The sequence below is a fragment of the Chlorocebus sabaeus genome, chromosome 20 (genome assembly GCF_047675955.1).
Source record: "Chlorocebus sabaeus isolate Y175 chromosome 20, mChlSab1.0.hap1, whole genome shotgun sequence".
In the NCBI taxonomy this organism is placed as follows: Eukaryota; Metazoa; Chordata; class Mammalia; order Primates; family Cercopithecidae; genus Chlorocebus; species Chlorocebus sabaeus.
The window spans coordinates 93,039,496-93,052,564 of NC_132923.1; the positions used below are offsets into that span (position 1 = coordinate 93,039,496).

General features: G+C 43.9%; 1 protein-coding gene across 20 annotated transcripts in view; it reads right to left on the bottom strand.

The window, feature by feature from the left end:
• The window catches only part of ST3GAL3 (ST3 beta-galactoside alpha-2,3-sialyltransferase 3), a 231,794-nt gene that overhangs the window by 31,961 nt on the left and 186,764 nt on the right, over window positions 1-13,069 (bottom strand). For all 20 annotated transcript variants that reach the window (XM_007979064.3, XM_007979059.3, XM_007979060.3 and 17 more), the window contains one exon: window positions 3,627-3,721. In XM_007979064.3, coding sequence (XP_007977255.1) covers window positions 3,627-3,721 — 95 coding nt within the window. The remainder of the gene's footprint in view (window positions 1-3,626; window positions 3,722-13,069) is intronic.

Below are 13,069 nucleotides of genomic sequence, written 5' to 3' on the forward strand. Positions count from 1 at the left end.
TTGGGCCACTGCCCTGACTTTATTCCTGACAAAGGAAGTGAAGGCAGGAAACAGACAGGCATATCACTGCCAGGAGCCCGTCCCTAACACTGGCACACAGCTTCTCTCCCAGGCTTCTGGGAGGCTCAACTGGTTTTCTGAGGCTCTGTAGTCAGGCCCCAGGGCATGCATTCCTAGGCCAGGGCCTTCCTTGGAAGCTGGAGCATGCGGTCTCCCCTGGAATGGGAGTACCTGCTCAGAGCTAGAGACCACCTTGTGCTTATCTCTGTGTTCCCACCCAGCAGATACCAGGAAACAAGGAGACACCCAACAGCTGAAGAGCTCACCACGTGCCTCATTATCTGACATCACCTTTCCCTCACTTTCTCCCTCTCACATTGCCAATCCTGAATCCTGCTCTTTGCCAGGCTGACTTTACCTCCTCACGTCTTTACTCCCTGAGCCTGGCTCTGCCCACCTGCACTCCACTCAGCAAGGACCCCTGTGACTTCTGTGCTCTCAGACCTGTGCCCACTATTTAGACCTCATCTCTTTGGCCTCTCTCTGGCTTTGGCAATGAGGACTGCGCTTCCAAACTCTGGTATCATGAGAGCACTACAATATAATGTATAGTGAATAGCAAGGGTATTGGCTTTGGAGTCAAATACCGGCTGTGCTCTGTGACCTTACATAAATCATTTCCTTTCTTTGAGTTTTACTTTCCTCATCTCTAAAATGAAAGTAATTCCTATTTTGTGGAGTTGTTAGGAAGATATAAAATAATGTACATAAAGACCTAAAAATAAAGTAAACTGGTATCACCACAATGGAGAGCATCTTAATAACATCAAATAACCACAAAGATGTGCATACACTAAGATCCTAGGCGTGGAGCACTGACAAAGTCACACGCTTGCTCCAGGAGACATGCAAGAGTGTCCGCTGATGAGCTGTTTGTTATAGCAAAATGTTGGAGGCAAGCTGAATGTCCACCAAAAAAAAAAACCAGATTAAATGTGGTGTATGAAATCCTATACAGCCATTAAAAAAAATCAATGACCTAGAGCTATATGCCTCAATACAGATAAATCTCAAAAACATATTAAAAAAAAATGAAGAATATACATACACATATACACAAATATATGTACATATAATGACACCATTTGTAAAGTCTAAAGACATGTAAAAGCGGTACTATATTTTTAATGAATATATAAATATGTAGTGAAAATACATAAGGCTGGGTGTGGTGGCTCACACCTGTAATCCCAGCACTTTGGGAGGCCAAGGAGGGAGGATTGCTTGAGCTCAGGAGTTAGAGACCAGCTTGGGCAACATGGTTAAACCCTGTTTCTACAAAAAAATACAAAAATTAATCAGGAGTGCTAGTGTGTGCTTTAGTCCCAGCTACCTGGGGAGCTGAGGTAAGAGGATTGCTTGAGCGCGGGAGTTGAGGCTGCAGTGAGTCGTGTGTGTGCCAGTGCACTCCAGCCTGGGTGACAAAGCAAGACCCTGTCCCAAATATACATAAACAAGACATAAGAATGCCAACACTGAAGCCAGGATAATGAAGAATAATGGCTTCCTGGGGAAGGAAGAGAATGGAGTGGGAAGGGCTCCACAGAAGCTTTAATTGTATCTCATGTTTTATTTCTTAAGCTGAGTAGAAGGTACATCAATGCTTATTATTCCTAGTATTTTTTATATGCTTGAAATATTTCTTGTAAAGAAAAGATGGCTCCAAAATTAAAAATAACAAACTTATACTTTTTTAAAGGAGAGGGGTGGAGACGCTGGTAGAGGTAGCCGAGAAGTCATGTTAAGGACTGAGAAGTATCCCTTGGATTTCTCCAGGACACTGAGCAGTTTCACTGGAATGGTGGGGTGGGATGGGCAGGGATGCAGATGTTCTTCAGGAGTACATGGTGAGAAAGAGGAGGCAGTAGGTGCAGTTAATCCTTCCAGAATGAGGTAGGGAATCCTTCCAGTTGAGTGAGAATGAGGTAGGGAAACAAACCTTTAAGCAATGTTCTACACTAAGTGCCTTCAGATATACCTTATGGTGGGCTTTAAGAAAGGCCACAGATTCCCTCCTTTTCCCACTTCCAATTTCACCTTTAAGGAAGAGCATATTGCTACTAAAATTAGCCAAGGTCAAGGATATGGATTGGGCTTTGTTTTCTAGGAGGAGAACCTCAGCAGAAAGAGTACACATTAGCGGGTGCTCTCTGCTTGCTGGCTGATGGGCTCCACAGCAAACTTCCCTGGCCTTTGTAGCTATCCCATCTGAGTCTCGAGTGCAGATTTGAGAGAGGAGAGTGGCCTTCTTTGCTGCCTGCACCCAGGGAAAAGGTGTTCTTCATATGGTTTAACCTGACCCATTAGATTTGTCCTTGGAGGTCTGAGGTCAAAGCTCCAGTTCAAGTGCTTTTCCTGGCCACTGTCTTCTTTTCAGGGAGAGGTAGGCTGGCTGAGTAGAGGGTTCAGGTATTCTTGAGTCTCCTGGCCAAATGATATCACCCCTTTAGCTGTTATTTTATGTAATTCTGACCACGACTTTACACAGTAGTGTAATTCTCTCCATTTAACTGCTGAAGGAACTAAAGCACAGACAGGTAACTTGTCCAGGGTCACAGCTAGTAAAAAGGAAATATGGGGATCTGATCCCTCTCTGCCTGACCTATAAGTCCAGATTATTTTCCACCATGCCATGAAACAGCACAGAACTTGACAAAGAAGCAGAATTGTTCAACTACTCGGGATGGGAAAGTCTTAAGTTAGGAGGGAGCTGTGTGGGTGAGGTCCCCAAGGCAACAGAATGGGAGTTTCTAAGAGGGCAGGGGAAAGGTTAGCCTTGGACAGGATAAGGAAGGGTTGGAAGGGAGACGAGGTTGAGGTGAAAAACATCAGGATGGGCTGATAGAGGGGTGTGGGGCACTCCTGGGGGACAGTCTCTTACCTCTCTGGGAATGTCCCTACTATGCCTAGTACTCTAGTGTTCCTGTCTATGGCATGCCTTTCCTGTGCTCTCAAAGCTCCTTGTACTTCCCTCACCGGAACCCTGCACTCTGAGTATCTGTATCTTGGCTATACTGGAGCTTTTTGAGGAGAGGAACCAAATCTGTCCACTTCACTGTTGTATACTTAGCCCCTGGCAAAGTAGTGGGCTCTGCGTACATATTCCATTAAAGAAGAAGCCGGGCACGGTGGCTCATGCCTATAACCCCAGCATTTTGGGCAGATCATTTGAGTCCAGGAGTCTGAGATCAACCTGGGCAACATGATAAAACCCTGTCTCTACTAAAAATACAAAGAAAAAATTAGCTAGGCATGGCGGTGCGTGCCTACGGTCCCAGCTACTCAGGAGGCTGAGGTAGGAGGATCTTAAAGGTGGTGGAGATTGCATGAGCCGAGATCATGCCACTGCACTTTAGCCTGGGAGACAGAGCAAGGCTCTATCTAAAAAAAAAAAAACAAAACAAAAAAGTGAAAAAAGGAAGGGAAAAAGGTAGAGATTTGTTGAGAGTAGAGGAAGGGTAGATTCTTAGCATGGGGACTTCGAGGATGTAGCCTTGTCCTGAAGGATAGGGAGACAGTCGGGGGGGAGGGTGAGATGTTAATGTAGGTCAGGGTTCCCAACATACCTTGACCTTTGATCCCAAAAGGTGGCACAAACTCCCGGATTCTAGCCCACTTGCGAAAGGAGTCATCCAGGAACATGGGTGCTGGCTTGGAGAACCTGGAATATAACAGGACTGTTGAGGATCACAAAAACGCAACAGGCTGGAGTCCTGGTGGCACTTCTGTGCATCCGTCTTGGCTAAGGATCGGCTGGAAGCCCCCTCTGATTCCGGCATACCCCTCTCCGCCCAGCCTGTTCACTGGGTTTCTGTTGAGGGGTTTGACAGATCTTGTTCAGTGGAGCCTGAGTCTGAGGGAGTAGGCCTGGTCAGTCTTTATTTGGCCAGCTGTAGGAGTGGAGAGACAAGATTTGCTCAGCAAAGATCAATTTCTCAGAGCTAGAAGCTCTCTGGAAGGTTGTGCAGGCATCCATCAAATAGTCACTGCTGCCCACACTGTTCCTGCAATCTGGGAACACAGAGATGAGACACTGTCCAGTTGAGCAGAAATACATCCAAAAATACAACCAGTACATGGAGACAGATTTTGGAGAGAATTCTGGGAGGTGGACCACCCACAGTGAGGAAGAAGAATTCATGGTGAGAGGGCAAAGCAGGTTAAAAGCTATAGGAGACAGAAGTTTGGTAGGGAAGAGAAAGAAAAAGCAGAGTCCTAGGAGGCAGGGCCGAGGGGAGAGGTTTCAGACCAGTAGGAATTTGAGTGCATTTGCTGGTGGAGAGAAAGAAAGAGAGGCGGCTAAGTTCCTGTGGAAGTGAGGAAGGATCCAGAGCTTCAGGGGAAGGGTTGATCTGGGCCGGAGGGGAGATGGGGGGAAAGGCGAGAGAAGGAGGGTGAAGTGATGCTGAGCTCGGGGGAAAGAACAGGCAAGTCTTACTCTTCTTGGAATGGGCAGGGAGGGGACAGGTTTGGGGAGGAGGAGACGAAGTCTGAAGAGAGGCAAAGGGAAGTGAGGAAGAGGGAGAAGATGCAGCAGGAATTGAGCTCTTCAGAGATGACTGGAGAGCACAACTTCACATGGGCGCTAGCACCCTGCTTTGAGGCCATTTTCAGGGGACCTGGCAGCCCCAAAGATGGCCAGTCCCTGATCACCCACTGTGTGCTGAGAACTCTGCCATGCGGACTGCTCAGGACCTTCCTGGCCATAAATGAATGTCGGGAGGCCTGGGCCTCCATGGCTCTGTCTCGTTATTTCTAACTCACCCTGAATCAGCCACTGAATAACTGCAGGCTGCGGGGTGGCCCTCCAAGCCCAGAAGCACGGATTTCTCATCCCTATCATCACTAACAGCATTATAACCGGCAGTCCCAGGAGCAACAGTATCAGTTATCACTCAGAGGTCTGGTATTATTAGAAATTTTGACATGAACTTGAAAAAGGCAGAAAACTCTGAATCCTGCTCCCTCCCCCATCACTCTTGCTAGGAAGATGTCAACACTTGGGAGCTCGGAGCCGGGTCCCAGCAACTAAGTCAGTGCACTCCCCCTTGCATCCCATGTAAAAGGGTAATGCATATTTCTTGTGCCAAGTATATAAAATCTAAGTAAATTAATATATTTGATGTTTTGCCAGAGGCTCCGAGGATCCTGGTCATGGTCTATGTGTAATATCAAAGCGAACATGGTCCCTGGATAAGCCTGCACCAAGAACCTCTTCTGTGTCAGGACTGAGCTTATAAAATTTCTGGAAAGTTTCTCTCAGAGTCAAGCTTGGACAGGATTTTATCTGCTTTCCAATATGTACTAGATGTCATATGCTAATAAAATATGCCTAAGATCTAGCCAAATGATCTTGACTTTTTTTTTTTTCCTTTTCCTTTCTCTCTTTTCTTTTTATTCAGATGACTGGCAAGTTCGGTAAGTTTTACTTTTAAAAACACCTCAATTTTTTGTGCAACCTGTAACATGTTAATTTTGGAAAAAAATACAGACAAGCACACATGCAAAATAAAAATACCCGTAATTGTACAACACAGAGATAATTAGCCTTATGGTATACATCTAAACGGATTTTCCTTTTCCCATATTACTTTGTAGACTGCTTTGTAGACTTTCTCCTACTAGACAGAGACTGTAGTCCCAGCTACTTGAGAGGCTGAGGTGGGAGGATCGCTTGAGCTCAGGAGGTTGAGGCTGCAGTGAGGTGAGATCACACCACTGCACTCCAGCCTGGGTGACAGTGTGAGACCTTGCCTCAAAAAAAAAAAAAAAAAAAAAAAAATTATTGATCAAGATTGGGTTCAGGCTGGGTTCAGTGGCTCGTGCCTCCAATCCCAGCACTTTGGGAGGCCAAGGCAGGCGGATTACCTGAGGTTAGGAGTTTGAGACCAGCCTGGCTAACATGGCGAAACCCCGTCCCTACTAAAAATACAAAAATTAGCCAGGCGTGGTGGGCACGCCGGTAGTCCCAGCGACTTGGGAGGTTGAGGCAGGAGAGTCGCTTGAACCTGGGAGGCAGAGGTTGCAGTGAGCCAAGATCACGCCAACTGTTCTCCAGCCTGGGTGACAGAGCGAGACTCCATCTCAAATTTTAAAAATAGACTAGGTTCAAGTGTTCTTGGCTAGAACTGATAAAGTTCTCAGTGGCTCTGCACAGAATGCTTGTAGTAGCCACTGAGGATCACCGCCTAGATCCATCCTTTCTTTAGGAGATGCTACGATACTTCTATAAACTTTCTCTCATAACTCTTTGGTTGCAGTCCTACAGAAGAGATGAGATAAAATGCTTAATTTTTCCCCTTATTTACCCATTTGCAGAATAATGAGCTGATTCCTTAGCACCCTCCAAAGATGATTAATGAGGCTTTTTTACATTTTAATCATTAGGAATTCAGACATTTTCATGTATTTGATATATGTCAATCTACTGTAATTTCTGTAACCATTATTATGTATTTATTTATTATTATTATTTTTTTGACATGGAGTTTCACTCTTGTTGCCCAGGCTGGAGTGCAATGGTGCGATCTCGGCTCACTGCAGCCTCTGCCTCCTGGGTTCAAGTGATTGTCCTGTCTCAGCCTCCCGAGTAGCTGGGATTACAGGTACCCGTCATCATGCCCGGCTAATTCTGTATTTTAAGTGGAGATGGGGTTTCACCATGTTGGTCAGGTTGATCTTGAACTCCTGACCTCAGGTGATCCACCCACCTTGACCTCCCAAGGCGTGAGCCACTGGGCCCAGCCAATCATTATTTTTTGATGCTCAGATTATCCCTTCTTTGGCCGGTGGAGTCTTTTCAATTTGGCTCCTGAATCTTCTGGACACATCCCAGTAATCTTTGATAATGTCCTGGCTTTATGATGAAAAGATGTTTGCGGCTGATCTTGTACATTTCTTGCCCCGACTTGGAATCAGTCATTTTCCCAAGGAACCCTGGTTCCTTTCAACTGGTAATGGTATTTACAGATCACCATCAGAGTAGCTAGGGAAGCTCATGTTGTTATCGGTTAGTCATTGTTTCCAAGCCGGTCAAAACTAGGACATATGCATATTTCCTAGTTCTATGTATGTAGGTTATTTGTCCTGTAGAGTGACCCATATTCCATATTTTCCCAGTTACATTCAGATATTGTTGAGCATGTTCACTTGTCCCATATATATCTGTTACCCAGGCTGGAGTGCAGTGGTGTGAACACAGCTCACTGTAACCTCAAACTCCTGGGCTCAAATGATCCTCCCACCTCAGCCTCCCGAGTAGCTAGGACTACAGACATCCACCCCCATACCCAGCTAAGTTCTCATTTTATTTTTAATTTTGGTAGAGAATAGGTCTTGCTATGTTGCCCAGGGTGGTCTTGAACTCCTGGGCTTAAGTGATCCTCCTGCCTCAGGCTCCCAAAGTGCTGGGATTATAGGCGTGAGCCACCATGCTCAGCCTCAAACACTTTCCACTTTGTCTCTTTCATCAGGCCTTTGGCTTTGGATTTTCTTTCTGTAGCCGCTCTTTCTATTCCTTGAATGATTCAACCAGCTCTCCTCTAACACTTCTGCTAGTTGGGTGCATCTCTTTGCAAAGGGAACTCATTTTTTCCTCCGGTGTATATATTTTTAAACTTTTCATTACGGAAAATTTCACATATAAAAAAGCAGAAAAAATAGTACAGTCAACCCTGCCACCTCCATCACCCAGATTCAGGAATTTTCAATCATGGTCAATTTTATTTCTTTAATACCCCATCCACTTTCTTTCTATACTATTTTGAAAATTCCCAGAAATTATGCCATTTCATCCATAGAATATTTCAGCATTATTTTCTAAAAGATAAGGATACATTAAAATGTAAACCATACCTAAACAACCTTTCTTAAAGCATTATCACACCTAAAATTTTGACTATAATTTTTTTTTGAGACAGGCTCTTGCTCCATTGCCCAGGTTAGAGTATACTGGTGTGATCTGTGTTTACTACAACCCCAAACTCTTGGGCTCAAGCATTCCTTCCACCTCAGCCTCCAGCATAGCTAGGACTACAGGCATGAGTCACCACACCTGACTTATTTTTTATTTTTTGTAGAGATGGAGTCTCACTATATTGCTCAGGGTGGGAATTAATTTTTTGAGGAAAAGAATACATCATTCATTTGTAACTAGTATTTCCAATACAAAATTAGGATTATAAGATTTGTATTTATCTTCTTTCTCTTTTTAAAAACAGCTTTATTGATATATAATTCACATAGCAAACAATTGTTTACCTACTATATTTGACTTTATATTTGTATCTCTTTTAAGCTGACATCCTTGTTTCCAGTGACATTAACACAATTAATTTTTTTCCTTGATCCTAACATATACATAGAGAAAATGTATATAATGGTTTCAGAAAAACAATACCGGTATACTACTAACACTATTATTACTATTAACACTACTATTACTAAAAACAATTTAAGGTTTCTTTGCAGTTCTTTTTGCCTTAGGCTATACCCCACTAGCAGAACAGACAAATTACTTTGCATTTGCCAGTTGAAATAATTCTGCTGAGTTTAATTCATCAATGACATGATACATAGTCAGGTTCATTTGTTTCATTCCGCTTTTGCTTTCAAGGGAGAGCTTTTCCCTCATTTTAATTGATTTTGTTTAATGATGATATAGAATTTTGCATAGTTACACAATTAAATCCACAAACAAAATATATTCAAAGTCTAGCTTTCATCTCTGTCCGCCTGTTACATCTAGTCCCACACAGTATTCATTTTTATTAGTTTTATTGTATCCCTTTTGTTTTTTTGATATAAGTAAATAAATGATACGTGTGTGTGTGTGTGTATTCCTGTTCCCTTCTTTATTCACTAAAAAGGTAACACAGTATACATACTGTTTTGTCTATTTTTCTTTTTTTACTAAACAATATATCCTGGTGAGCACTCCATTACAATTACATACTGGATAATACTTCATGATTGATTATGTACCTTATTTTATTCAATCAATCTCCTGGGTTATTTCCAGTCTTTTGTAAAGTAGGTTCTACTAGTAGTAGTTACAACGAATAACTTAATGCATATATCTTTTCTACTTGCCAATGTATCTTTGAAACAGATTCCTACAAGTGGGTTTGCCGGATCAAAGGGAAAGTGTGTTATCTTTAATTTTGCTCCGTACTGCTAAACTCCCCTCCACAGGGATTGTGCCATTTTGCAATACTCACCAGTGATGTATGAAAGTGCCACTCCCCCACAATCCCTGCAACCTCACCAAGAGTACACTGTCAAACTTTTTTTTTTTTTTTTTTTTTTGAGACGGAGTCTCGCTCTGTCGTCCAGGCTGGAGTGCAGTGGCCAGATCTCGGCTCACTGCAAGCTCGGCCTCCCAGGTTCACGCCATTCTCCTGCCTCAGCCTCCCGAGTAGCTGGGACTACAGGCGCCCACCACCTCGCCCAGCTAGTTTTTTGCATTTTTTTAGTAGAGATGGGGTTTCACCGTGTTAGCCAGGATGGTCTCGATCTCCTGACCTCGTGATCCGCCCGTCTCGGCCTCCCAAAGTGCTGGGATTACAGGCTTGAGCCACCGCGCCCGGCCGTCAAACGTTTTGTTAGTCTGATAGAAAAAAAAACAGCATTTCGCTGTCATCTTAATTTGCATTTCTTTTGTTCTGAGTGGAATTTAGCATCATTTCATATATGGAAGGGCCATTTGCAGTTCTTTTTCTATTTTTTCCTTCTCTTTTTTAAAAGTTCTTTATATATTTAATATATACTCTCTGAGATACAGTTATAAATATTTCCCCTTGTTTGTTTATTTATTTACTTGGGTTTTGGTGTTTTCTCCCCCCTCCCCCATTTTTACAAAAGATTTTTATTTTTTCTCAAAGCAGGAGGCAGAAAGCTGCTGCTATGGTCATTCTTGGCCTCCCACACAATAGGTTTTGTTGTTGCTGTTGTTGTTGTTGTTTTAAGTCAAATTTATCAGTCGTTCCCCTATTGCTTCTGGAGTTTGAGTCATAGGAAAGTTTTCCTCATCCCCAGGTTATAGAGAAATTCATCCATACTTTTTTAGTGCTTGTGTGTTTTCATGTTTTACATTTAAATCTCTGGTCTATTTTGGTTGGTGTAAAAAGACCAGATCCAATTTTATCTAGTTCCATAGGACTAACAAAGGCCTCTCTTTACCTGTTCTAAGACTATCCCGTGGTTTTTCTTCACCTTTTCTTAGGAGATTTGCATGCTTGTTTTAATTCCTGGTTTTCCCTCCTTGTATCATTGATTGCAGCCGCATGGATTCAAGGACTGTTCCCTCAACATGTCCTGTGCTGTGCTCTAGCCTCTTCCTCCTCCTCCTCCTCCTTCTCCTCCTCTTGGCCACAGGCATGCTTTCATGGTGATGGGGAGATCAGGTTTCAAGTTGGGAACAAGGACTTGGAACGCTACGTTCTTGTTACCCTAGAACTCCTAGAAAGGACAGTGGTGGATGTGGAATTTCTAACAATCACAGCCAGCGCCATAACTTTCCCTAACATCTTCCTCACCTCCATCACTACATCACCATCACTTTTATTACCAAGTTTCAACCGATCATCTACCAACTCTGCCATATTCACTCAAGGTTTCAGCATCTGTCTCATATTCTATGCAAACCCAATTCTTGCTCAATTATTTTCAGAAACTTCAATGCCTACAACTCTGGCCTCGAAGATGACTTACTTGACTCCAGTGACCTCCTCATCTTCACTCCACGTCAGTCACTCAGTTCCACAGCCACATTCTGAAACTCTTCATCACTTTTAAAATACTAATTTCCGATACTCTCTGAATACAATTTCTTCATGTTCTATTTTCTCTTTCTCTCCTTTGTTTTCTTCACTCCAAACCCACTTGATTTCTATACATACTTCTAGTCTACTATCTCTCTTGGCTAGATCCCATCCATCTCCTCAGTCTCACTCTTGCCAGGGGCCTATACCCCCTGGTTCCACTGTCCTTTTGTCCCACACATTAGGCAAAATCCAACCAGAGATTGATCTAATCTTACACTGTTGTACCTTTTATATTCAAGGGGCTGCGAGAACACATACACATATACACTAAAGTGCACTGATGCCACCACAAATTTATGAGGCGCTAGGTCCTCGACTTTGCTCAGCAGTTATTCCAAACATTCTCCACTCTCCATAAACTCTATCCTTTCCCAACTCTCTTTAAGCAGGTATCTTTCCTCTCACTTCACAGAAAAACCAAGGCCATCAGATAGGAACTCCCTCAGTTTCTGGCTTCCTTACCCACAAATCTATCAGCCCCTTTACCTATTCTTAAATTTGGCCTCCTTACCCCATCCCCATGACACCAAAGCAGATCTTTCTATCATGCTATGGGTTCCATCTCTGTTTGTTTCTCTTTATGCACACAATAAGGCTCAGGTCTCTCCCCTGTAAAAAAAAACAAATGAACAAACAAATTCGACAAAGCTTCCTGGCCATATACCCGCTTTAGCTACCAGCTTCTCTTTCATCCCTTCATGGCAAAAGCTAGGAAGGGCAGTGGATATTCTGTCTCCACTTCTTCATCTCCTAGTCACCGTCCTATCTAATGCAATCTAGATTTTACTCCCCTGGGACTACCGTTATATACTCCCAGCCCAGCACTACTTGTAGACATGTCTGTCTTCATGCATTTACACATGCATTATCTCTGCCTGAAATGTACACCTCTGCTCTATTTCCCAACCACTTTCCTTCTCTGTCTGGAAAAAATGCATACTTATTCTTAAAAAAATTTTTTAATAGGCACATAAGAATTGTACATATTTATGGAGTACAAAGTGATGCTGTGATACATATAATGTATTGTGATCCAGTCAGGATAATTAGCATATTCATCATCTCAAACATTTATCATTTCTTATTTATTTATTTTTAGACAAGAGTCTTGCTCTGTTGCCCAGGCTGGAGTGCAGTGGCGCGATCTTGGCTCACTGCAACCTACGCCTCCCAGGTTCAAACGATTCTCCTGCCTCAGCCTTCCGAGTAGCTGGAACTACAGGTGTGCACCACCATGCCCAGCTAATTTTTGTATTTTCAGTAGAGATGGGGTTTCGTCATGTTGGCCAGGCTGGTTTTGAACTCCTGACCTCAGGTGATCTGCCTGCCTCAGCCTCCCAAAGTGTTGGGATGACAGGCGTGAGCCACTGTGCCTGGCCAACATTTATCATTTCGTGTTGAGAACATTCAATATCTTCCTTCTAGCTATTTGAAACTATATATTATTGCTAACTACAATCATCCTAGAGTGCTATGGAATGCTAGAATTTATTCCTCCTATCTAGCTGTGATTTTGTATAATTTAACAAGTCTCTCCCTATTTCTCCCTTCCCAGCCTCTGGCATCCTCTGTTCTGTTTCATTCTTATTAAGTTGAAAGACTACTTCTCTGGACAGTCTCCCCTGACTCCCCCAGGGAGGCTTGCACTCTTCCTCCAGTGTTCCTACTGCACTTTGTTCATCCCCTGTGAGGTGGCTAGGCGCCTGCAGAGGCCTTGAAAACTGGGCTGGGGCCCATAAACAACAGGAAATGTGGGGGTGGGGTGATGGTAGACGGTGTGTGTGTGTGTGTTAATTACGCAGGTGGCTTAGCCTCTTGCTATATGCCTGTAACAGAATCCAGGGGCTTCCGTCCAGACCAGTGTGCCAGTTTGGGGGCCTGGCCAGGGTGGAGGTGGCCCTTAAGGTATAGAATGACTGGTCAGACTAGCGGGGGTATGGAACGCCTGACCTGCTTGCCCTGGCCTAGGGGGTAGCAGGGCAGGGTGGGGCAGGATCCAAAAGACAGGCCCCAGCCCGCCAGCCCTGCCAGCAACCCGGCACGCGAGGCGGCCTCAGGATCAGGTTTCAGCAGGGTGTGTGAGAGTGCGTGAGAAGGACCAGGGGAAGGAGGAGACGGAAGTTGCACTGGAACTTGCCTATCCTTTCTCCTTAGATTCCACAGCCTAGTAGTTTGGGGGTTTCGGG